This window comes from Peromyscus leucopus, chromosome 3 (assembly GCF_004664715.2).
Source record: "Peromyscus leucopus breed LL Stock chromosome 3, UCI_PerLeu_2.1, whole genome shotgun sequence".
NCBI lineage: Eukaryota > Metazoa > Chordata > Mammalia > Rodentia > Cricetidae > Peromyscus > Peromyscus leucopus.
In genome coordinates, this window is record NC_051065.1 from 141503131 (window position 1) to 141529224 (window position 26094).

Below are 26094 nucleotides of genomic sequence, written 5' to 3' on the forward strand. Positions count from 1 at the left end.
AGTCGTCCTCTGACTTCTGTCACATGTTGTGGTGCATGACTACAACTATACACATGCATAATATACACAAACACAATAAAAATTTTAAATTCAAACTTTCACCTGCAATGTATGCTGTAATTTTCGATAAATGGAAAGTAATATGAGCCTTTCAAAACTCATCAACATATATTCCTAAAAACACAGCTTAGTTATTTTAATACATGAGAATGTTTATTGTCCTAACAGTCAATGCTGTCTGGCACACAGATGGATGTAATGCATTCAGTAGTTCATTCTTCTTCACAATTTCTTTTGTCATCCATGATTTTGTTTTTGCAATATATTTACTAGGCAAGGTGATAGCATTTGCTAATATAAAACTTAATAATTATATAAGATATTTCATGCATTGCATTATCTTAATCTGAATTTATATATTTTTAAATGAACACTGTATGTATGCATTGGAACTTGCCAAAATCTGTTCATATATTTCCTTTGATTTGGGTAATCATTGCTATTCTATGGTGATATTTTATTTGTGCTGAAATGCAGTGATATTTTATTTGTGCTTTAATAAATAAAGCTTGCCTAGAGATCAGAGGGAATAGCCATTATAAGTAAACAAAGAAGTCAGGCAGTGGTAACGGTAACACATGTCCTTAATCCTATCACTTAGCAGGCAGGATCTCTGTGTGTTCAAGAACACTAGGGAACAGAGCCAAGTGTGATGACACATGCCTTAATTCCAACACTAGTTAACCACAGAGGTCTGGAGGTCTATACAGACAGAAAGTGACAGGAATGTATAGGAAGAGGAACTGATGTGGCTGGGCTAAGAAAGCCAATGAGAGAACAGAACAGAAAAGGCATATAAAGGTGAGCATACAGGAAGAAGCTCTTTGGAAGCTGCAGAGTTGGTGAGGTAAGTAAGGCTGGCTGGTGGATTTCCCTATTTCCCTGATCTCTCCAAGACTTTCACCCCTATAATTGGCTCCATGTTTTTTATTTAAGAAGACAATTTAGAAATTCATCTTCACTATTCTATGTGTAGATGGTCATATGTGTGTATCTATGTTTGTATATGTATGTGTTAAATAAATCTGATCATGCTAGGTATAAAAAGATGTGGTGTACATACTGACTAATAATCGTACTAAAACCAGACATTTTTCCAGTTGGTGGGAGCTAGGTAATTCTCACCATATAGTAACACATTGACAGAATAGCACATTACGCTCATAGTAAGTGTTTCATTGTTTTGTGTCTTTGTGACATTTTCAAATGCTGTGAAGAGACACCATAACCATAGAAACTCTTATAAAGGAAAACATTTAATTGAGTGTCTTACAGTTTCAGAGGTTTAGTTCATTATCATTATGGTAGAACATGGAGGCATGCAGAGAGACATGGTACTGGAGAAGCTGAGAGTTAATACATCTTGATCCATAGGCAATAGAAATTGAACAGAACTAGGCATAGCTTGATCATAGGAGACCTCAAAATTCACAGTTACATACTTCCTTCAACAAGGCCACACTTCCTAATAATACACTCCTTATGAGCTTGTGGGGTCACTACATTGAAACCACCACAGTTTGTATTTATTTTTAATGTTGTGGATGGACTGTCATTATTCCCTCTGGATAGACTACATTAGAACTACAGCAGTGCTCATTGGTGCAGGATGCAGTGAGCACTGGACTCTTCTCTGCATTTTACTGCACAGAAGAGGTTATAGAGAATTAGAAGCAAATTACCAAGACTGAGAGAAATCTGTTCTAATCTTTTCAGAAGAAAAATGCCCAAGAAAAAGCAAAGTGAACATGGAATAAACAAGCAAGAGACTACTTACATAGGAACAGACTCGTCCACATTGCAAGAGAAGCAGAGACTCTCCAAGACACTGCAAATATCTGCAATGTGGAGAGAACAACAGACAAAACAGGAACTGAAAGTTCACAGAGCACCATACCCACAGCACAGAAGAGGGTCTTTTCAGGGCCACAGAACAGGTATGGTAATATAAGTATTTTGTCAAGGATAGATCTTAACTCCTTCAAGTCAGTGCTTATCTTCTCATAATCGTTAATTTGTCTCACTATCCTAATTGTCTATATTTTTAGCATTTTAACTATTTCAGGATATTACCATGAAATAGATTAGTGCTTCAATAGTCTCTGTTTATAACCACTGAAATATCACTGACTCATGTAGCATGAATCTTAAAAGTTGTTATTAATAAAATCAAACCTGAGGCGAGTTATTGGGGTCCATGCTGGTAGATCAGAGAGACAGGACAAGCCACAGCTATCTCACCTCGCCGGATCCTCAGCTGGTCTTGTCTCCTCAGACTGGAGTCCTCTGAGTCCTCATCCGGAATAGGTCTCAGCTGAATTACTGCTCAAAAGCCTGAATGCTTAACCAGCCAAAATCTCTAACCAGCCAAATGCTTCTAGTATCTGGTCCTCACGCCTTATATATCTTTCTGCTGTCTACCACCACTCCCTGGGATTAAAGGCTGGCTTTCTGGGATTAAAGGCGTGTCACCATGCTTGGCTATTTCCAATGTGGCCTTGAACTCACAGAGATCCAGAGGGATTTCTATCTCTGGAATGCTAGGATTAAAGGTGTGAGTGCCACCATTTTCTAGCCTTTGTATCTAGTGGCTGTCTGTTCTCTGACCCCCAGATAAATTTATTAGAATACTCAATATTTTGGGGAACACAATACCCCCACATCTCCTCTCTTTTTGTCTAAAATTAAAAAAGCTTATAACTAATACAAGAAAAACTATCTTCAATAAGTATATGCAATATACATTCAAGATTACATTAACAATGTCTAGTCCATTAACATCTGACAGATCCAGACAAAAAAAACTCCATTATATATATTAACAATGTCCGGTCCAGTAACATCTGATAAACTCAGACCAAAAAAATTTTCATTACTTATCTTATTTAAAACAAGTAGTTCCTTTTTAAAAGTAGATTCCATAATCTCCCTTTTTATCTTATCATATCCATATTCTTTTTTTTCTTTTCATAATAGATTCAGTAGTCTACCTTTTGTCATTTTTATATCTTCCCCTTTTTCTTCAGTGTAGATTCAATGATCTACCTATTTATCCTATTATTTCTTTATCTTTTTTTTTCTCAGAGTAGATTCGATGATCTATCTCATATCTATATTCTCTTTTTCTTTTTGCTTTCTAGGGGTGAAGATATCTTTAGGGAATCTTGAAAAGAAAATTTTTGGGTTAATCATCAAGTCCTGTATCATTTGTCCAGTCTCTGCATAATAGGAAAGTTCAGGGCTTGTTTCAAGTCCTTGTTCGAGTAGTTTGTCAGGCTGGATCATCTCAACTAGTCCTCTCGAAATTGTCCTGACCAGTTTGTAGTCCAAAGTCGATTTTTCCATGGTGTTAATCGGCTTAATGGCTTTATCATAGTCCATGTGGAATCATCGTTGTAGAATCCTGTCATCTTTTTGAAGATTTCAAAGTCAAAGTCACTGTTAGGCATGGTCATGGTTTCCTGCAGACTTTTTTTTTTTTTTTTTTTTTTTTTTTTTTTTTTTTTTTTTTTTTTGTGCCTCCTCTGTGGTCTGGAGCAATCACAGTCTGATAAATGTCTGTCTCTCGGAACCATGAACATTCTTCCCTAGAACAGAAAATCTTCACAGCAATTTCTCCCCACCATTTGTCTTGCCAAACTTTTCCAAACTGACCTTTGCCGATGCTTTCTTGTAACATGATAGTCCTGGCAATTCTCTGAACCAGCAGCAGTAAATCCTTCGTCCCAGGTAGCAGCATCACCGCAGTCACCAACATGATGAGAAGGAGCTGGCAACGTGGAGCAGTAGCCACTGCTACCATGGTCCCACCACTGTTTGTGGTTCAGTCCGGGCTAAAGCTTCTCCCAAGCCTCCTAGGCCGGCCTCAAACTCGGGATCTTCCTGCCTCTGTCTCCTTCAGCAAATCCTACCGGCGTGTGCCACCACCACCGGCTGAGTGTAGCTTGGGCCTGAGCTGGGGCTCACAAGGCCACAGGCAAACAGCTTTTTCATGAATTCGTAACACGAACGTTGGGCGCCAGATGTAGCATGAATCTTAAAAGTTGTTATTAATAAAATCAAACCTGAGGCGAGTTATTGGGGTCCATGCTGGTAGATCAGAGAGACAGGACAAGCCACAGCTATCTCACCTCGCCGGATCCTCAGCTGGTCTTGTCTCCTCAGACTGGAGTCCTCTGAGTCCTCATCCGGAATAGGTCTCAGCTGAATTACTGCTCAAAAGCCTGAATGCTTAACCAGCCAAAATCTCTAACCAGCCAAATGCTTCTAGTATCTGGTCCTCACGCCTTATATATCTTTCTGCTGTCTACCACCACTCCCTGGGATTAAAGGCTGGCTTTCTGGGATTAAAGGCGTGTCACCATGCTTGACTATTTCCAATGTGGCCTTGAACTCACAGAGATCCAGAGGGATTTCTATCTCTGGAATGCTAGGATTAAAGGTGTGAGTGCCACCATTTTCTAGCCTTTGTATCTAGTGGCTGTCTGTTCTCTGACCCCCAGATAAATTTATTAGAATACTCAATATTTTGGGGAACACAATACCCCCACAGACTCAAGTCTCAACCAAGATTTGGAGGGATGGAATCTTAAATGATGGAAGAGCTTTAAGGGTTGAGGGAGATATTGGAAGGGATAGATTGTGAGAGGGAATTAATAGATTATGAGAGGGGATCACAGAGTTATTTTGTTAAATTTACAAGGCAGGTCAGCTGTGAATTAGTGTTATATAGTGTTTTGGGGATGTAGGCAACAGAGGCAAAGGTCAGTTTTAAGAAGTGTTTATGTGTTTTGGAAGTGTAAGGATGAAAAGTTTCCATAGATCTAGGAGGTGGAGGACTGGGGTAGAATGGCTGAAGCTTAAGGAATTGTTTGTACATAGGAGGAAGGAGGAAGTCTATAAGTGGCTTGGTATAAAGGAAGTTCTAGGATTAAATATCCAGTGTCTCATGAGCCGATTGTCCATGAGTGCAGAGATAAGGAGTGGAGGTGGGCAAAGTGGTTTATTGAGATGTCTATGGGTTGGCATGGAGGGACAAAGGACTGCCTCTAAATAGAGAGGAGACTGATGTGGCCCATATGAAAATGGCAGTTTATAAAGAAAGAGGGACAAATCCTGTGTTAATATGAGGTGTTTAATTTTAATTGGGCATCTTAGTTAGGTGAGCTAAGAGGGTCTTTTGATTGTTGGATTTCAATACTTTGATAGCTGGACATTAGTAGTCAGCCTCAGGAGGAGAGATTGGCCAAATAAAGAAATAGACCTTGGGGATTAGCTGAAGGAATTAAATATAATGGTTTTTAGCAAGGCAGAAGGAATTGGGGAGAAAGGCAAGGTCTTCAACAGCCACAAGTTCAAATGGACTAGTGTCCCTTAAACTAGACTTGTATTACCTGTTGGAAATGTCCACATAATTGTATGGAAGTTGTGAACTTTCTATTTATCCCACATTGTTTTAAGAGTAATTACTGATGTTGTGTTTAAAAAAAAATTCTGTTCAACCTAATTCAGCCGTATAAACACAATGCACATTATGGAAAAAAATGTAAGAACATTTCAGAAGTAAAATTTATGAGATTTCATATTTAAAGAGATAATGGAATTAAGGCTGAGAGGTTGAATACTGTTATAAAATAGTTTAGTGAGAGAGTTAGTTTAAATTTTGGGTAGTTTAGTAACCTCATCCACCATGAGTACAAGAATTATTACTAATGGTTTACTCAGTGAAAGTCAGAAGATGTACAAATGTCTCTTGTTAACTAAGAGGAAGATATTTATAAAGACATTGAGTTTAAGCTGATATCACCATGTGAAGGCTGAGCCAGGTGGAAAGGACTAATGTGAGGAGAGGGGACTGGAAGTAGAAACTACTGGAGTAAAACATTTCCTCAGGGAAGCAACTTAAAAGATTTGGACACGGAAAGATTCAGGACAAAGAGACATGATTGTATGATGGAGGAGAAGAAGACAATAAAATAGATTAAAATAGGAAGAGAGGTCAAGCAAATGAGGTGATTAATCCTTCACTTCAACATGGAGAAGAAAAACAACAGAGAATTGACAGGGAGGATGATGAAGCACAAATACCTGCACTGTCAAGCACACCAAGAAACTGTGAACTTCAGGACTGACCCCTGAAAGATTAAACTATGTAAGGCAGACCTGGGAGATGGGGAAACAATGGTCTTCAACTCCAAGAAGTGAGAAACTCACTCTTGTTTTCTTTCTTTTGTGTCTAGACCCTTTGTTGACAACATGGAGAATGCTAACTTTCATCCTAGGAACTTCATGCATTATTTTGGTAACAAAAGTGGGCTTCTTGATTCCAAACTGTAAGTAATTATAAAAAGAATTTGTTATTATTATTATCAGCATATTATTCCTATAATAACTCACTATGAATACTGAATTTAAAAATGCGCTTGCAAATGTATGCTAAGTACTACTTACTACTGATGTAACTTTTGTCACAGTGTTTTCTAGAGGAGAAAAGCAATGCAGAGAGTCCTCCTTTCTTGCTCTTCTATGTCCTAAGAATGATGGTGAGTGTTAACTTTGTACAATTTATTTCTAGCACTTCTAAATATTGGGGCAAAGTCTCTTCCTCAGATCCACATATCACACTGAAAACAATAAACAAATGCAGTGTTCTATATTCAATTCCTTCTCAGAAAAGGAAAGAAAATGACAATGTAGAATGTGAAAAAAAATAATGTAAACGTGAGTACTGTTATTTTTAAAATTTTTTTTACATGTACATATAGTGAGTACAACTATGAGCCATTCACATTCTTTTTTCCCTTGTTTATATAGCTTGAAAATAAAATCAAATTAATTGGCATTAATTAATTAACCATAGACAAATGTAAATTAAAATACCAAGAGTTAAGATTTCATACTGTAAATGTGTTTTAATGTGAAAAGATTGACAGGTCAGAATATGGCCAGGATGGTAGAGAAGGACATTATTAGACATTAAATAAGGGAAATGGGAAAACAATGTCCTTGGAGACAGCTGGGTCAGTAAAGTGCTCACTGTGCAAGCATGAGGACCTGGATCCGATTCCCAGAACCCAGGGAAAGAAGCCGGGCAAGGTAGATCTTGTAATCTCAACCCTGGGAAGTAGAAAAGGGTGGATCTCTAGAGTTCACTGTTTACTTGGTGAGTTCTAGGTCAGTGAGAGACCTTGTGTCAAGGGCAACAAGCAAATCTCTGTTCCATCACCACCACCACCATCCACTCCTCCTCAGTATATATTCAGAAAAGGATAGGCCTTTTATGGATACCAACATAACAGGGCATATCTATAGTCGAATTTCTAAATTGTCTTATTAAATAAGAAACACAGAGCCATATACAGAGGTAATAGCCAAGGAGATCAGAGAAGAGCCATGATTAGGCTTATCTTACAACCTTGCTGCCATTGCTTCCCTAGAGAGAGCTTCTTCTGGTCTAAACTGTGTTTTTATTGCCTTCCTGCTCTGTTTTCTCATTGGCTCTAAGCCCAGCCACATGACTTCCTTGTCACTGCCTGTCTATACAGACCTCCAGGTCTCTATGGTTGGTACTGGGATTAAAGGCTCATGTCACCACGCTTGTCTGTGTCCTTGATCACATAGAGACTCTGCCTGCCATGTGATCAGATTAAGGGCATGGACTACCACCACCTGACTTCTATTATGGCTCACAAACTTTATTTATTAACATACAAATAAAATATCACATTTCAGCATAAATAAAGTATCACCACACATACCAAGTTGTAGTAAAACTAAGCACCTTGCTTTGTATTATGGCTGAGCAAAGCAACCCAGTATGAAGAATAGGGTTCCAAATGCCAGCAGAAGAGTAAGAAACAGCCCCTGCTCCCATTGTTAGGAGTCCACAAGAAGACCAGGCTACACAACTGTTCCATATTTGCAGAGGGCCTAGGTCACTCCCATGCAAGCTCCCTGGTTGGCTGGTAGTTCAGTCTCTAGGAGCTCCTACGCAACCAGGTTAGTTGATTCTGTGTGTTTTCTTGTGATGTCCTTGACCTCTCTGGTTCCTACAATCCTTCCCTTGTCTCTTCAGCAGGATTCACAAATTCCAGCCTAATGTTTTATTTGGATCTCTGCATCTGTTTCTACCAATGGTTGGATGGAGTCTCTCCGATGACTATTGGACTAGGCACCAATCCCATCATATCCCATGGGCTGGATAGACTGCAGGTCAAAGGTTATGTGACTGGGTTGGTATCCCAAACCCTCCACTGGTAATCTTGCAAGGTCATAGGAAGTAGCTAGTTCAGGCTACATATCCTTTTTTGCTAGGATTCTTAGCTGAGGTCATCCTTGTAGATTCCTTGGAGTTTCCCTTATACCAGGTTTCTACCTGACCCTGAAGTGCCCCCCACCTTCCAGTTGTCTTTTTCAGTACTCTCCCAACCAACACACCACCACCTAATACCTCATATCCTCATCCTCACCCGACCCCAGCCACCAATGAAATCTCTTCTATCTCCTCCCAGGGAGATCTGACTGTCCCACTTCAGCCCTCCTTGTTACTTACCCTCTTTGGGTCTATGGACTGTAATATCCTTTACTTTACAGCTAATATCAACTTATAAATGACTACATACCATGTTTGTCTTTCTGGGTCTGGGTTACCTCTTTCAGGACGATTTTCTTCTAGTTCCATCCATTTGCCTTTGAAATTCATGATGTCATTGTTTTCAACAGCTGAATAATATTCCATTGTATAAATGTGCCATATTTTCTTTATCCGTTTTTCAGTTGGAGGACATCTAGGTTATTTTCCAGGTTCTGTCTTTATGAATAATGCTGCTATGAATGTAGTTAAGCAAGTGACTTTGTGGAATGATTAAGCATCCTTTGGTCATGTGCCCAAGAATGGTATAGGTGGGTGGAGGTAGAGTGGTTAACAATATTCTGAGAAACAGTCATATTGATTTCCAAAGTGAAGTACATTTTCACTCCTATCAGCAGTAGAGGAGTATTTCCTTTGTTCTTCATCCTCCTTAGCATGAGCTGTCATCAGTGTTTTTTTTATCTTAGCTATTTGGACAGGTATGATGTTTTGGAATATTCCTTTATACTGTGTGAATATATTTCACTGTAATGGGTTTAATAAAGAAACTGACTGGCCTAGAGCTTGTCAGGAAGAGATTGGGCAGGAGAACCCGACAAAGAGAATGCTGGCAAAAATGGTGAACTCTGGGAGTGGCTTACAGATTCAGAGAGAAGCAAAATTGGCATGCCATATGGAGAAAAGGTACCCAGCCATGTGGCAAAATGTAAATAAGAAATATTGGTTAATTTCAAATGTAAGTATGGTGGTATTCTATTTGTACAGAAATGTGATTTTAATTGTATGTTAATAAATAAAGTTGCCCAGGGGTCAGAGCTATTAGAGCCATAGAAAGAATGTGGCGGTGGTGGCACATGTCTTTAATCCCATAGATCTCTGTGTGTTCAGGGATACAGCCAGCATTGGAGACATATGCCTTTAAGACCTAGAGAGCTGTACTTACAAGCAGTGACGAGGCAGTCACGTGTTTGGGTTTACAACCAATGAGAAGGCAGAACAGAAAGACTTTTTAAAGACATATACACAGGAAGTAGGTCTCTTTCAGGAAGCTAAGAGCACCGCAGGAGGAAGGGTAAGATTTTAGCTTTGACCTCTGACCTCTTGGCTTTCTCTTTTACATTGGTTCTGTGTTTCTTATTTAATAAGACAGTTGGTTACATCTACATGTAAGCATTAGCTAGTAACAAGCCTGAGCTATTGACAAAGGATTGACAATTGATACTTAGCTTCAGTGTGGTTACTTGGTAGTGGCTAACAAGACAGAAACTTCCACCTACAAAATGTGGAATCTGAGTCCTTTTGATTTTCATTTCCTTAATGGATAAGGGTATTGAACAGTTCTTTAAGTGTTTCTCATCCATCTGAGATTCTTCTGTTGAGAATTCTCTGTTTAGATCTGTACTCCTTTTTTAAATTAAATTATTTGGTTTGTTGATGTTTAGTTTCTTGAGTTCTTTATATATTTTTAAAATCAGCTGTAGATGAATTTCTAAGCAGTCTTATTAAATAAAGAACATGGAGCACAATATAGGGGTGAAAGTCTGGAGATCAGGGAAATAGAGCCACCAACCACCTTACCTCACCAGCTCTGTAGCTTCCAAAATGCTATGACTTCCTGTCTACACAGGCTTTTATTGCCTTGCTGTTCAGCCTTCTCATTGGCTCTTAGCCCAGCTACCTCACTTCCTTGTTACTGCCTTTCTATACTGACCTACAGATCTCTATGGCTGGTACTGAGATTAAAGGCATGTGTCACCATGCTTGGCTCTGTTCCCTAGTGTGACCTTGAACACACAGAGACACTGCCTTCCAAGTGATCAGATTAAGAGCATGTGCTACTACTGCACTTTTGTGTTTGCTTCAAATGGCTTGTTATTCCCTCTGATCTCCAGGCAAACTTTATTTATTAACATACAAATAAAATACCACCATATTTCAGCACAAATAAAATATCACCACAATCTGCCCTCTGTCATATGCAGGGTTGGTGAAGATCTTTTCCCATTCTGCAGGCTCTGTTTTGTCCTATTGACAGTGTCCTTTGCCTTAAAGAAGTTTTTCAGTTTCATGAGGTCCCATTTATTATTTATCATTTTTCATGTCTGCAGTATTAATGCTCTATTCTAGAAGTTGTCTCCTCTTCCAATGCACTCAAGGCTATTCCCCACATTCTCTACTATCAGGTTCAATGTATCTAGATTTATGCTAAGGTCTTTGATCCATTTGGACTTCTACAATGAATCTTTTTTCTGTTCCACCAGTCAGCTCCCAAATAATGACATGGAGGCTTCTTAATTATTAAGAAAGCTCAGACTACAGCTTAGGCTTGTTCCTAACTAGTTTTTATAACTTAAATTAACACATTATTATTAATCTATGTTCTACCATGTGGCTTTTATCTCTATCCCATTCTGTGTGGCCAACTAGTTCTGGGTCTGTCTGGCCAGTCTGCCTCTCTTCTTCCCTGAGTCCATCCTATGCCTGGAAGTCCTGCCTATATACCTCCTGCATAGGTATTGGCCATTTAGTTCTTCATTAAACCAATCAGATGGTATCTTGGCAAAGACACATCTTCACATTGTACAAAAAGATCATTCCACAACATTTCCCTCTTTTTGTCTAAATAAAAAAGAAAGGTTTTAACTCTAATATAGTAAAATTATATATAGTAAGAACAATTATCAAGTAAGAAATACATTCCCAATGTTTAGTCCAGTAGTATTTGGCAAATTTAAAGAACATACTTCATTATCTATCCTATCATGGTGAATTTCAGGTTTTATACTTAACCCATTTTTATCATAACTTGTATTGTCATCCTAAAACTACCTTTTCAGACCTCAAAATATTTTTTAGGTTTAAGTTTCTATGTTTCTCAACTTTATACATTTTATATCTCTTTTGTGAGTTTATTTTCTGCATTTGCTAACTAGGAAAACTATAATTATCTTATCTCATCTTCAACTCCATCAGAGACACAAGGATATAATATTACTAGAGTAAACAGGAAGTGTAGAGCAAACAAATTCAAAAACTATAGAAATGACAGAGACAGCTATCTGTCTGGACAGTCACCACAAAATTTCTCTGGAATTTTGGGCATCCATCTTTGATGTACAGGCCCAGATGTCTGACAGACTTTTCTGTGAAGCAGTAATCTTGAAGACTGTCTTACCTTGCTTGGAAAAGTTCAGCAGTCACTTTCCTTTGTGTCCTGCTTGTCCAATTTGGGCAGCATACTGTCAGTAATCAAGGCAAGGGCAGTTTTCTTGCCCTAATGACTAGCTTTGGGACATTGAAATCAAATTCCATATGGAGATTCTTGGATGCCTATAACCCTTTTTTGAAGTAAATTGGTACTGTAAGGAGAGATATGTCTCACTGTAATGAAAATCCTTGTGTTATTCAAATACTGTAAATGACATATTCTGTAGGTGTTTGAAGTATTTGAAGACAATCTATCTGTATAAAATATATCTGCTTGACCTTGAAAACATACCCAACATGACTATGTTGATTGTTACAGATGACTAATTATTAACCATTTTTTATTATCCTAAATGACTTTTAAGAACTAAAACTTTACATTTTTTAAATGAGTTGCATAGGTATACCTTAAACAAGAGTAGAAACATATCTATAGTAAAACAAAAATAGTCTTATATTTGTATCAATATATGAAAATCCATATCAATGTAAAATATTTGAGACTAGTGGTTATTCAAAAGTATACTCAACAATCCATGCTTTCATCTCAACATTTCTATACTATATCCCCATTTTCCCTTCAGAAAGACATCTTTGAGTCTAATCTTTGTTCACCTTATTTTCCTGACCATGACCAATAACAACTTAAAACCAACACCGCTAAATAATGACAAACATTTATTCCCCACCAAATGACCAAAAGCCACTCACTCTATCTCTTAGGAATGTGGGCATTTTGTTCTCTAGAGTACTTCCTGTTGTTCGGTGGTAATGGCATCTTTCAGGGACCCTGAGAAAATTGAGATAATGGTCAAGTCCTGGGAGAGCTAGCTGTATTATTTTTTTGTTTAGTCTCTGTATGGCAGGAAAGTATAGAGATTACTTGACGTCTTAGCTGGATAATCTGTGAGGCTGAACCATCTCAACTAGCTGCTTTGACGTTTTGAGTGCAGAACTTTGAGGAAACTGTAACAGAGGCATTCTGAGAGTCTGGATATCCAGGATTACTGCCCTTTATTGGTGTCTGGTCCTTATGTTCTGAAAACACAAACTTTTAAAGACAATAAACATATCTGCATTATTACATCTATAGAATGTGTGCTGTGTGCAAATTAGCTAAACATGATTTTTGTTTTATGTTTGAGCAAGTAAAAGGCATCTGTCATCTTTATAAGTCAGTTTTACTATATCACCAAACTGTAATATAAATCTACATCCATGTTATATGAAATGATGGCATGTAATAATAAGTCAGAACTCTGTAGCTACCAAGATCTATCATGTCTCATCTAGTCTCAGAGCTGTTCCCATAGTAGAGGGATCATTATATACATCACCTGTCCTATAGTCTTCTTTGGCTTGTCCCTCATGTTCAGCCAAGATCCTTAAGAAATCTCAGCCTATCAAATCTGATCTTTGTTAATTTTGAAGAGAACTGTAACTTTTTGTTTCCTGTGGAAGCAAAGGCATAATCTCTCCCCCAACATATTTTCTGACTTCCATTTTGAATTTAAGGCATTCTTAAAATATACAGGTTGGTTGAATTTATCAGTTTCCATACTCCAATATATCTCAGCAGCAATTTTTTTCATTAGCATTTAAAAATTTCAAGGTCAACACAGCACCATATATGAACCAGACATGTAGTTCACATCTTTATGTGGCCTATTATTTTTATATAACTTTATCTTTTATTTAAAAACTTTATTATTCTTAAACTATTTATTTTTAAATGTCTATCTATACCCATTTTCTTTTTTTTCCCTTAGCACCTTAGCCTATTCAAACATATTGAGATTTTTTTTTTTTAGTCTGGACCTTACTTTACTAAATGCCTGCAGCATTCTCTGACTGTGTGATACAAATCTTAAACTGTTTAGAGGGGCCCCACAATGTGGCTTTATGGCTCTAGTGACTATCTCTACCCACTTTGGTTCCCAACTGCACCTAACTGTTTCATCTCTTGGAAGCTGCTGTGTCCACACTGTGGCAGGTATTTCTATCTAGTCTCCCCCTGCAGAGTTTCACATCAGCTGCTCATAGCAGGGTCTCTTAAATAAACTGTAGGGTTCCTTAAATGAGCCATGCCTCTTAAAGGAGCCAGGCCTCCATATGCTGCAAGCAGTGGGCTCTGTGTATGTGCCCCACAATGGACACTATTTATAATGAGTCTTTTTCTGTCTTACCAGCCAACTCCCAAATAATGACATAGAGACATCATATTCATTATGAAATCTCAGCCTATAGCTTAGGCTTGTTCCTAACTAGCTCTTATAACAAATTAATCCATTTTTTTTTTTATGATTTGAAGTTCTTCCATGTGGGTTTTACTATCCTATTCTGTGTGTCTAAATCATTCCAGGTATGGCTAGCTTCTCCTCTTCTGTTCTTCCTTAAGTCCTCCCAGTACCTGGAAGTCCTATCTGTCCCTACCTATTTGACATTCAGCTCTTTATTAAACCAACCAGAAGGCATCTTGGCAAAGACACATCTTCATAGTGTATAAAAAGGTTATTCCACAACAAACTTGAGTTTTGTACAGGGTTATAGATACAGATCTACTTGCATTCTTCTACATGTAGACATCCAGTTAGACCAGCACCATTTGTTGCAGATAGTTTCTTTCTTCTGTTGTATAATTTTGCCCTCTTTGTCAAAACTCAGGTGTCTGTAGATGTCTGTGGAGTTACATATGGGTCTTTGGTTTGATTCCAATCATCCTCTTATTTGTTTGGGGGTAATGCCATGTGGTTTTGATTACTATAGCCCTGTAGGAGAGCTTGAAATTGGGGATAACTATGGAAGTTCTTTTATTGTACAGGACTGTTTTAGCTATCCCAGGATTTTTTTTTTCCATACAAAGGTGAGAATTTTTCTTTCAATATTTGTATTTTGTTGGGATTCTAATTGGGATGTCATTGAATCTGCAGCTTGCATTTGATAAGATTGTCATTATTACTATGTTAATCTTACCAATCCATGCAGATAGGAAATCTTTCCATCTTGTGATATCTTCTCCATTTTCTTTCTTCAGAAATTTGGAGTTCTTGTCAGACATGCCTTTGACTTGCTTGGTTAGAGTTACACCAAGATATTTAATAGTATTTGTAGCTATTGTGAAAGGTGTTGTGTAGTGGTATTTGCTCTGCCCATGACCTTTGCGTCTACGGCCCAAAGGAGGTGGTGTTTCCTGCCTCTTATAAGGAGTTGGAGAAGGATCACATGCCCTTTCTCCCTGCTCCTGCCTGCAAGGTGGATTCTCTCCTGGTCAGATTAGAGGACAACTTCAATTGTCTACTCTGTTCAGTATTCAGGAGTGTATTTCCTCAATTTTTATCTTAATAAATTCTGTTACCTTTTTAATAGACTCATGTGGATTGATCATTATAGTGTTGTTTCCTGGATTTCTTTCTCAGCCCATTTATCATTTCTGTTCAGGGGCGCTACTGATTTTCTTTTTTTTTTTTTTACTTAATCTTGTGTCCAGCCACTTTGAAAGTGATGATCAGCTGTAGGAGTTCCCAGGTTGAATTTTTGGGGTCACTTATATATAGTCTCATATCACCTACAAATAGCTACATTTGGACTTCTCCCTTTTCAACTTGTATCCCCTTGATCTTCTACAGCTGTCTTTTTCATCTAGCTAGAACTGCAAGTATTATATTGAATAGATACAGACAAGGTGGACAGCCTAGGCTTTAACCTAATTTTAGTGAAATTGCTTTAAACAAAACAAAACAAAAAATTAAGTTTCTATTTATTTTGATTTTGGCCATCAACTTGTTGTATATTGCTTTTTATGTTTAAATTTTCCCTTTCATCCCTGATCTCTCAAAGACTATTTTCATGAAGGAGTGTTGGGTTTTGTCAAAGGTTTTTTTCAGCATCTAATGAAATAATCAATTTTTTTCGTTCAGTTTCTTTATATTGTGGATTACATTGACAGATTTTTATATGTTTAACCTTCCCTGCATGTCTGGAATGAAGTCTACTTGATCATTGTGGATGATTTTTTGATGTGTTCTTGAATTTGCATTGCTAGTATTTTATTGAATATTTTTTGTATCTATGTTACAGAGACAGATTGGTCTCCAGTTCTCTCTCTCTCTCTCTCTCTCTCTCTCTCTCTCTCTCTCTCTCTCTCTCTCTCTCTCTCATTGAGTCTTTCTGTTTTTTAGGTATCAGGGTGATTGTGACCTTATAAAATGAATTTGACAATGTTTCACCTGTTTCTATTCTATGGAATAATTTGAGGAGCATTGGTATTAGCTCTTGTTTGAAGATCTGACACAATTTTTTAGTGAAATCATCTAGCCCTGGGCTTTTTCTGTTTTGTTTAGAAGAGTTTTAATGAATACTTCTGTTTACTTAGGGGATAAAGTCTATTTAAATTGTTTATCTGATCTTGATTTAACTTTGCTAAATGGTATATATTGACAAAACTGTCAATTTCTTGTAGATTTTTCCAATTTTGTTTAGTACAGGCTTTTTGAAGCATAACCTAATGATTTTTTGAATTTTTTTAAACCTAATTATGTACTGTTATGTTACCCTTTTGGTTTCAGATTTTGCTAATTTGGATATTCTCTCTCCCTGCCTTTTAGTTAGTTTGGATAAGGGCTTGTCTATCTTGTTGAGGTTCTCAAAGAAAAAAAACCTCATTGTTTCATTGATTCTTTGCATTGTTCTCATTGTTTCTATTTTACTAATTTCAGTCCTGAGTTTGATTATTCCCTGCTCTTGGTTATGTCTTCTTTTTGTTCTAGATCTTTCAGGTGGGCTGTTGAGTCACTGGTATGAGAAATTTCTAATTTATTTTTGCAGGCACTTAGTGCTATGAAGTTTCCTATTAGCACCACTTTCATTGGGCCCCATAAGTTTGGGTATTCATTTTCATTTCAAGTTGTGCATTCATTTTCATTGCATTCTAGAAAGTCTTTCCTTTCTTTCCTTCTTTCTTTCTTCTTTGACCAAGTGGTAATTCAGTAGAGAGGTGTTCACTTTCCATGAGTTTGTAAGCTATTGAGAGTTGCTGGTAGCAAAAGGCCATGGGAGTATACAGCAGATGACAAATAATGTTCAAAAGATCAATCTATCAGAGCCAAGTATTCTGATCAAGAACTAAGCCATCAGGCAGGGCATGTTGGAGTTATTGCCTTTTGGAGGAATTGGCTGTTTTTTGGAGGGTGAACTTCTGATGCTATTAGAAGCTGTGCTATCTCCCCATTACCACGCATTTTCATAAAATGTGTATATGTCATGTCATGATTACCACTCAGTCTTATGGGCATATATATCTGTGGGTAATCAAAAAAAGATGAATTCTCATTTAGCTGTATAATTTTGTTATATAGAAAATATATTAGGATATGCTTCATAGCCAGATCCATAATCCCATGAGACTGTAAACATTTAAAGCCTGCTTTGTTCCTTTTGCTCAGACTAACTGATTGGCCAGTAGCCAGGCAGGAAGTATAGGCAGGACAAGGAGAGAGGAGAATTCTGGGAAGTGGAAGGCTGAGGCAGAGAGACACTGTCAGCCGCCACCATGAGAAGATGTTAAGATGCTGGTAAGCCATGAACCACATGTCAACTTACAGATTAATAGAAATGGGTTAAGATGTAAGAAGTTAGCAAGAAGCCTGTCACAGCCATACAATTTGTGAGCAATATAAGTCTCTGTGTTTACTTGGTTGGGTCTGAGCAGCTGTGGGATTGGCAGGTGAGAGAGATTTGTTCTGACCATGGGCCAGGCAGGAAAACTCTAGCTACAAAATAGCATACATTTAGCTCATTTTTTTTTATCTCAGAGCAAGGTCAAACTAGATTAAAGGTCTCTGTAAATAGATCATAAGTTTAAAACTTTGCAATTATAGACAAGGTCAGAGTTGCAGATGTCTATCAAGGTTATTAACATAAAACATCCTAAGAAAAGCCTGTAAATTTTTCATTTGCCAACTCTGCCGATAAAAAGCTATGTTTCAGAGTTTGTTGCATTGGGCATTGCGCCCCCTCCCCCTGGTCCTGAGACCTTGGAACCTTGTGTTACCATGGTAATGGCTCTACTCCTTATGGTCTGCTCTAGGAATGTGCTATGATGTTGAGGATTTTGAAACTTTTCTCAGGATTGTAAGTCATCTCCTGTGAGAAATGTATGGCTCAGGCAAGAGAGGAGCTAAGAATAGGAGATGATAGGATTAGGGGGGGTGCAATGGGGGGAGGAGGAGAGAGGGGGAACGGGAGGAAGGAGGACAGGGGAATCCGTGGCTGATATGTAAAATTAAATTAAATTATAAAATAAAATAAAAAATACACAGACAAAGCAAAAAAAAGAATGAGAGCTGAAAAGAAGCTGTAGATTTAGAGAAGCAGCAGAACAAAGAGAGAAGAGCAGAGAGATCAGGAGGCTTACTTAAAACAATAAAGTGATGGACTGAAAGGGCACAGTGTGCATAGATTTATTCTTACCCTCAGGAAGTAGATTTCCTAGCTGGTTATACATTCTTCCTTGGACTCTGGTAGAAAGCTTTTGGGGCAAGACCCTAATAGCTTTCATTAGTAGGCTTTCTGTGTTGAAATCCAACTTTAACCCATGGTGCATTGATCTACAGGGGCTTATTTAAATTTTCTTGTATCTGATGAGACTTGCTTTGTGATTGAGTATGTTTTGAAGAAAGTATATTCTTTTGTATTTAGATAAAATGTTCTGTAGCTATCTGTTAGGTCCATTTGAGTCATAACATCTGTTAGTCCTTTTATTTCTCTGTGTAGTTTCTCTCTGGATGATGTTCCCCTTGGTGAGAGTGGGGTGTTGAAACCCCACACTATTAAATTAGGATTTGATGTGGATGTGTGATTACAGCTTTAGTAATGCTTCTTTTACAAATGTAGTGCCCTTGCATTTGGGGCATAGAAGTTCAGAATTGAAACATCACATTGTGGATGTTTTTCTTTAATGTATATGAAACCTCCTTTTCCTTTCTTTTGGTTAATTTTGGTGTGAAGTCTATTTTGTTAGATATTGGGATAGCCACACCCACTAAAAAGGTCCATTTGATTCAAAAATCTTTTTCCAATCATTTAATCTGAGGTAATGTCTATCTTTGATATTGAGATGTGTTTCTTGTATGCCACAGAAGGATAGATTCTGTTTTTGTAGCCATTCTATTAGCCTGTATCTTTTTGTTTTGTTTTGTTTTGTTTGTTTGTTTGTTTTTTGTTTGTTTGTTTTTCAAGACAAGGTTTCTCTACTGTAGTTTTGTGCCTTTCCTGGGACTCACTTGGTAACCCCAGCTGGCCTTGAACTCACAGAGATCTGCCTGGCTCTGCCTCCCAAGTGCTGGGATTAAAGGAGTGTGCCACCACCACCTGGCTAGCCTGTATTTTTTTTTAATTTAAGTTCATTGATATTGAGAGATATTAATGGTCACTGATTGCTTATTCCTGTTATGTTGTTGTTGTTGGTGGTAGTGTATGTGCATGTGTGTATGGGGCTTTTCCCCTTATTCACTTATTTGTGGTCATTTGATGAAAATTTAAATTTATTTGCTGATTTTTCTTCTATGTTACTTTTTCATTTATGTTGGTGATTGTTTTTTCCAGGCCATGAATTGATTTTCTTACATCATTCATTACTAATTTCTTTAAAGTTATTGATCATTTTACAAGTAGACTATTGAACAGTTTTTCTCGCATTTTGCTTATTTGAGAGCACTGTTATCTCATCAAAAATATAAAGAAATATCTATACACTTCACACAGGACATGAACAGATTAAAGAACTAATTTCAATGAAGCCCATTAGGTGTGAGGATATATTGTGTCCCCCAATATATTGTGCATCCTAATAAACTTATCTGGGGTCAGAGGACAGAACAGCCACTAGATAGACATAGAGGCCAGAAAATGGTGGCACACACACCTTTAATCTTATCACTTGGGAGGCAGAGATCCATCTGGATCTCCGTGAGTTCAAAGCCACACTGGAAACAGCTAGGCACGGTGACTCGTGCCTTTAATCCCAGGAAGTGATGGCAGAAAGCAGAAAGGTATATAAGGTGTGAAAACCAGGAACTAGAACTGGTTAAGCTTTCAGGCTTTTGAGCAGCACAGTTCAGCTGAGATTCATTCCAGATGAGGACACAAAGGCTTCCAGTTTGAGGAAACAGGATCAACTGAGAAGTTGGCAAAGTAAAGTTAGCTGTGGCTGGTTCTGTTTGTCTGACCTTTCAGCATTCACCCCAATACCTGGCTCTGGGTTTTTGTTTGTTTGTTTGTTTGTTTGTTTGTTTGTTTGTTTGTTTTTTATTAATAAGACCATTTAGAAATACATCTACAGTTAGGTTAACAAATGTGTTTATTGAGGTTATGTTAGGAACATGGTAAGTAAAAACAACTGCCTCATTGGAAATGTCCACCCTAGCATTGGCAACAGCTCACTGGCCACACTGGAATCTGACCCTCAGCTGACATATTAACATAACTCCTTCTCATACAAAACCTTGTACACCAGGAGGGGGCAGTGAGGAAAGAAATCTCAAGGCCCTGCCTCCCGAGTGCTGGGATTAAAGGCGTGTGCCACCACCCCCTCATCAGGAAGCATTACCAAATCTGTTATCATCAACATGGGTCCCTGCATCACTGTTTGTTCTTGCTTTTTTAGCTGCCATAACTGCAGAACCAATGCATTCTATGGTGACCTCTGTTCCATGAAGGCCAAGAAGAAATAAATTCTCCTGTGACACCATGTTCCTACCTTTGAGTTCATTAATTAAGGAGTTTTCTTTGGAGAAGATATCTTCCATTTTTTTTTAATCTTTCTTGTGCTTCTGTGTTGTGATTGTGCGTCTTTGGTTTGGATGTCTTCCCACCTCGTTTTGGGTTCTTCTTAGTGAGTAGTCCATTACTGAAGACATAAAACCTAGCACAACTAAGAGAAGAGAAAAAAACTGCTATTATATATATATATAAAAAACACATCCAAGACCACTAATATGTCATCAGTGACCAGAAATGGGAAAATGGCTAAGTTAATGCAGAGTGTGCTATAAATTTTAAAATTATTTGGGGCAAATATAAAAATAATGAATTAATAAGTTGTTTAGAAGTACATGAAAAGGGGAAATTATTGGAAAAGCAAGACTAAATATAAGAATTACAAAAAGAAGAAGAATGGTATTGTAGAATATTAGTTGAAGATTTGTTACGTTCATTTATGCTGTGGAACATTTATTTCATGATGCAAAGATGTGTTGCATTCTTTTTTTTTTTTTTTTTTGGTTTTTCGAGACAGGGTTTCTCTGTATAGCTTTGCGCCTTTCTTGGAACTCACTTGGTAGCCCAGGCTGGCCTTGAACTCACAAAGATCCGCCTGCCTCTGCCTCCCGAGTGCTGGGATTAAAGGCATGCGCCACCACCGCCCGGCTTTTTTTTTTTTTTTTTTTTTGGTGTTGCATTCTTTTATGTTGCATTTGTTTAACTCTGTGAAGCTAAATTAATTTGCCTATCTGATACTCCAGATTGGTCTAATAAAGCACTGGACAGTCAATAGCCAAGCAGGAGAAAGAATAGGTGGGGCTGGCAGGCAGAGAGAATAAATAGGAGGAGAAATCTGGGAAGAAGGGAAGAGGATCATGAAAAAGGAGAGAACATCAGTGTTCAGCCCTCCAGCTACACAGTCAGCCATAGAGTCAAAAGTAAAGAAAGGTATATAGAATAGAGAAAGATAAAAGCCCAGAGGTAAAAGGTAGATGGAATAATTTAAGTTAAGAAAAGCTAGCTAAAAATAAGCCAAGCTAAGGCCTGGCATTTATAAGAAAGAATAATTCTCCATGTGATTTATCTGGGAGCTGGGTGCCATGCCCCCCCCAAAAAAAGAGTAAAAAAAGAAAAACAACCAACAACAGAATGGAAATTAACATCATAAGGAGTACAATAAAATAGCAATAGATTTAAAAAGATTTCCCAATTAGGAAAAAGGTCCATAGACAAAGTGGAATAAATGTAATTAGGAAAATAATGAAGTTTAGGGGCTTTCATTTTATTTTACTTGTAATTTTTTGAAATAAAAGATAAAGACAAAGTAATATTAAAAGTGTAGTAAAAAGAAAAAGGGGAAAAACCATGATATGTTGGAGTGGCATCTTATCATCTAAATTGAGCTCTGCCATTTGGATGCTGAGAGGTCATTTGAATTGGAAACTCTTGACTTCTCTCTGATTTACACTGGTCCCTAGCATGAAATGGACAGGTGTCCACCAGAGATGTCTTCACTTTAGTTGTCTTCCTGCTTTGCACACCAAGAGCCTCTACTGGCTAAAAATAGCTTTGCTGTCTGCAGGCAGGATAAGCTTTTCCAGCCTCCCCAAATGCTTACAGAGACAGATTTAAAAAAAAAAAAATATGACAAGGTGTTTGATGCAGCACTCATTACAGTGACCTAAAACTTAGGAAAAAATAAAATAAACAGTTATTTCAGATTTATGTCCAATATTCCATAAAATACTAGGCTTTTAGTATTAGTCTACTTTTCTTAACATGGATATTATTTGCAAAACAATGGCTAAAAATATTGTGTGTTAATGACTTAATAAAATATAAAATAACACATTTTATATCTCACTGAATATATTAAACAACCTTTGGAGATGAATAGAAGCCCATATCTCTCTTCACAAAAGAGAAAGAGGAATATAGTCATGTTAAGAACAATGTGATTTCAAGTCTTTTTTTGCAAAATTGTGAGACCTTGGGCAGATGGTACAGTATTATTGAAAGGTTAGAGCACATGCCTTAGACATCAGTCACATTGATCCCACATACATAGGTCATTGTTAATGATGGCTCTAATTGAATTACTATTCAGTAATAGCTTTTCTTATTTACATGCTACATGTTGTTTATCCATTTACATATATATATATATATATATATATATATATATATCTTATTTAATACTGTCAAAATCCTTGTAACACTATTTCAAATATATTCCTTATGAGTGCCACTTTTTATTGATTTTTATATTGAAAATTATATTATGAATATCAGACTAACAATATTTGTCACATATAGATTGTGTAAGAATTCCATAGAATTGTTAGGAAACCACCTAAGGATGTATACTTCATTAGTGGAATGCTTGCCAAGATTTCACAAGTTGCGACCCCAGGAAAAAAAAAATCCCTGAAATTTGCTAGGAAAAAAAAAAGTCTAATATTCCCATGTGTTAAATATGCATGCAACTAACCAAAAAAAAAAAAAAAAAAAAAAAAATCCAGCCGGGCAGTGGTGGCGCACGCCTTTAATCCCAGCACTCGGGAGGCAGAGCCAGGTGGATCTCTGTGAGTTCGAGGCCAGCCTGGGCTACCAAGTGAGCTCCAGGAAAGGCGCAAAGCTACGCAGAGAAACCTTGTCTTGAAAAACCAAAAAAAAAAAAAAAAAAAGTGCAACTAATAGTTGCTTTAATAATGGTTATTCTATTACTGAGCACCCATTTCACACGTGTGTTTACTAGATGGCTCCTGTGATCATTGTTCACATGACTGGATTGCTTTCGGAAACAGTTTCTATTGTCGTTTTTATGGAATCAAAAGCTGGGTACACAGTCAGTCTGCATGTGAGGAGCTGAATTCTCATCTTCTGGAGATTGACTCCAAAGCAGAGCTGGTAGGTCAAACATTCCTGTTTTTCTGTTTCTTTGTAACTATTTGCATTGGAACACTGGTCATGAAGACCACAATTTAGCAAACAGAATGTTCTGGAGGGCCTGTGACAGCTGCTTATGATGACTTACTATTGTCTTTACTGAGAAAATAGGGAGGACTCTGCTGCATTACAATGTTTAATGCTGCAAGCAAACCAAAGTAGTAAATGAGCTCCCACTGGCAGGTTCTATGCAGCAGGCTGTGTAAGCCCTTGGGAGACCCAAAGCTGCTATTTAGTAAAGAAGGAGCAGATCAACCAGCTTAGAGACTCATTCCCAACACCCCAGCACTTGAGAGGCTGAGACAGGAGGACCACGGTGAGTTTGGGGACATTTTGGTTTAGACATTGAGTTTCCAGGTCAGCTTGGACTATGGGATAATATTCTGTCTCAAATTTTAAAAAGATGTTTAAATTTAAACAAGTAAATATTTTTAAAAGGCAAAAAGAAAAGAAAAGGGGATTAGGATTATATACTCAGTTATGGGTTGTGATTTTTCTGTACTCAACAGGAAAACATGATATTGTTTCAATTTCATGGGTGGATTCTCCTCAAAAGGGAAAATGCCACTAAAATAGAGCAAACTCGGTAAGTGCAATGTTTGGATAAAGTGGGCTTTGCTGAGGGTAGTGGGATTGCTGTACATGTGCATCCTGTCTATGTGTGGCACAGAAGGAGCATTCAGAAGAAAGGACAGAGCTCTGCTTTGGAAGGAGCAGTCTGTGAACCATAGGAGAGAAAACATGTCAGCCCTAAGTAAACTCACCTTTGGAATATTTGCCCTGGAGATATTTATACATCATTTTAGGAAGTTTGTAACTTTAAAGCCTTGTACCATTTCCTTTTTATTTGACTCACAATCCCACTTTCTCAGACAGTGTAGAATTAGCTTGTGTCTGATGTTTAGTGTTTTGTAATTAAAAACCATCTCCCCACTCCCCTCAGAGCACTTTGGGTTTTTTTTTCTGTAACAATATTTTTTCCTTCTTTTTGACTTGTTTTTGTTTTAGCTAATTCTAACTTTGAAACAAAAAATGGTATCTGCAGTGATCACCTCTTGATTTCTGATTTTCTTTTTGTTGTTTTTACACAGAATTAATGATTCAGAAAAGAATCGTAGTTGTCCTTATCTGAGAGGAAAGGACATTTATCTTGAGGACTGTTCATCTAAGAAGCCATATACCTGTGAGTTTAACACACTCTGACACCTGTTTCACTAGCACGATTGTTATTAAACTATAAATAAAATAGTATGTCTGTTATTTGTTGGTTCTATAATTTTTACACTTGAGTTTAGCTAGAAGGCTGATAAGGAATAATCTTTTAAATTTTGAACATTTTTTTACTGAATTGAGAAGATATAGATTAATGTTTTTTAATTTATGTATTGTATTGAGAGTGTGTATAATTTATCTTGAGGGTGATCACCTCTCTAATACAATTTATGTTCTTGTAAATTAGTTAAATAACAAATACCATTTTTGTTCCGTTACTTGGCAAAATCCAATAGACTTAAAATGATAAAAGGACCCCATATTAGTTGAGTGGCTTTTGAAAAGTTATTTGTGTATTATTTCTACATAAGGAGCAGGAGGTGCACATGTGAAGGGCATGTGAAGGTCAGAGGACAACTTGGTGAAGCTGGTTCTCTCTTTCCACTTTTATGTGGATTCCAGGATCAAACTCAGTCAAGTCAGATTGCATGACAAGTGCTGCTGCCCAGTGAGCCATGTTGCTTGGTTGGATTTTTGGGTTTTTTTGGGAATCTGCTTACACTATGTTGTACGGCCTGGTCTGTATTCCCAGGGCTCAAACATCTTTGAGTTGCAGTGTATCTAGTAGATAGACCAGAGATGCAGCCAGCCTCACCCAGTGTAAGATTTCTAACCTGGAGATATTGTTTGACTGTTCAAGAAATGTGTTGATGATTCTGCTTGAGACAGCAAGAATGGGTTTAATGGAAAAACAATGAATAGCAAATGCAACTTAGGTTGAAAAAGTTAAGAAACTTGCAGTCTTGGACTAGAGTCCTTACTGTTCCTTCAGAGGCCACAGGTTCAATTCTCTGTACCCACATGTCCTCTCATAGTAGTCTGTAACTAGTTCCACTGGATCAGACAACCACTTCTCATCTCCCTGGGCTCCTGCATGAGCATGATACACATAGAAACTCACATATGCACTCACAGATATATTGCAGGGGCTAATGCAACACCATCTTGTTCTGACTCCATGTTATGTTTGCTTAGACAGTTCTTATCTTGCTACTCACCCACAACATCTATTTTGGAAAAACAATTGAGATTTCCATGGTCTAGATGTATTAGCCAAAATAATTAATGTTTATTCAAACTTAAAATAACTGAAGTAGGTATGATGCAAAAGTAACCATCATGCCGAGTCTAACATAATTACTATGCTCTGCCAGAAATGAATGTTTCAAAGTTACTCTGACTCTCATCTAACATTAGTGTAATTCATGGTCTTTGATTTTTTACCTTTAAAAATGTTGTACCCCTGAGCTTCAGCATCA

At 37.5% G+C, this 26094-nt stretch overlaps 1 protein-coding gene across 1 annotated transcript; it reads left to right on the top strand.

Annotated features, from left to right (window-relative positions):
• The first annotated feature begins 897 nt into the window (after positions 1 to 897).
• Positions 898 to 24257, top strand: LOC114701456 (killer cell lectin-like receptor subfamily I member 2). The gene is made up of 6 exons (XM_037203462.1): positions 898 to 907; positions 1777 to 1997; positions 6300 to 6392; positions 6534 to 6602; positions 23373 to 23524; positions 24073 to 24257. Exons 2-6 carry the CDS (start codon positions 1784 to 1786, stop codon positions 24151 to 24153), a joined length of 609 nt encoding a protein of 202 aa, XP_037059357.1. The 5' UTR covers positions 898 to 907; positions 1777 to 1783; the 3' UTR covers positions 24154 to 24257.
• The last annotated feature ends 1837 nt before the right edge of the window (positions 24258 to 26094 follow it).

Bases quoted from the DNA above. Each gene is read 5' to 3' on its own strand.
- LOC114701456 (XM_037203462.1), top strand. From the start codon at position 1,784: ATGCCCAAGAAAAAGCAAAGTGAACATGGAATAAACAAGCAAGAGACT. The intron at 1,998-6,299 runs GTATGGTAATAT...TTTTGTGTCTAG, and splicing joins TTTTCAGGGCCACAGAACAG to ACCCTTTGTTGACAACATGG. The intron at 6,393-6,533 runs GTAAGTAATTAT...CTTTTGTCACAG, and splicing joins GGGCTTCTTGATTCCAAACT to TGTTTTCTAGAGGAGAAAAG.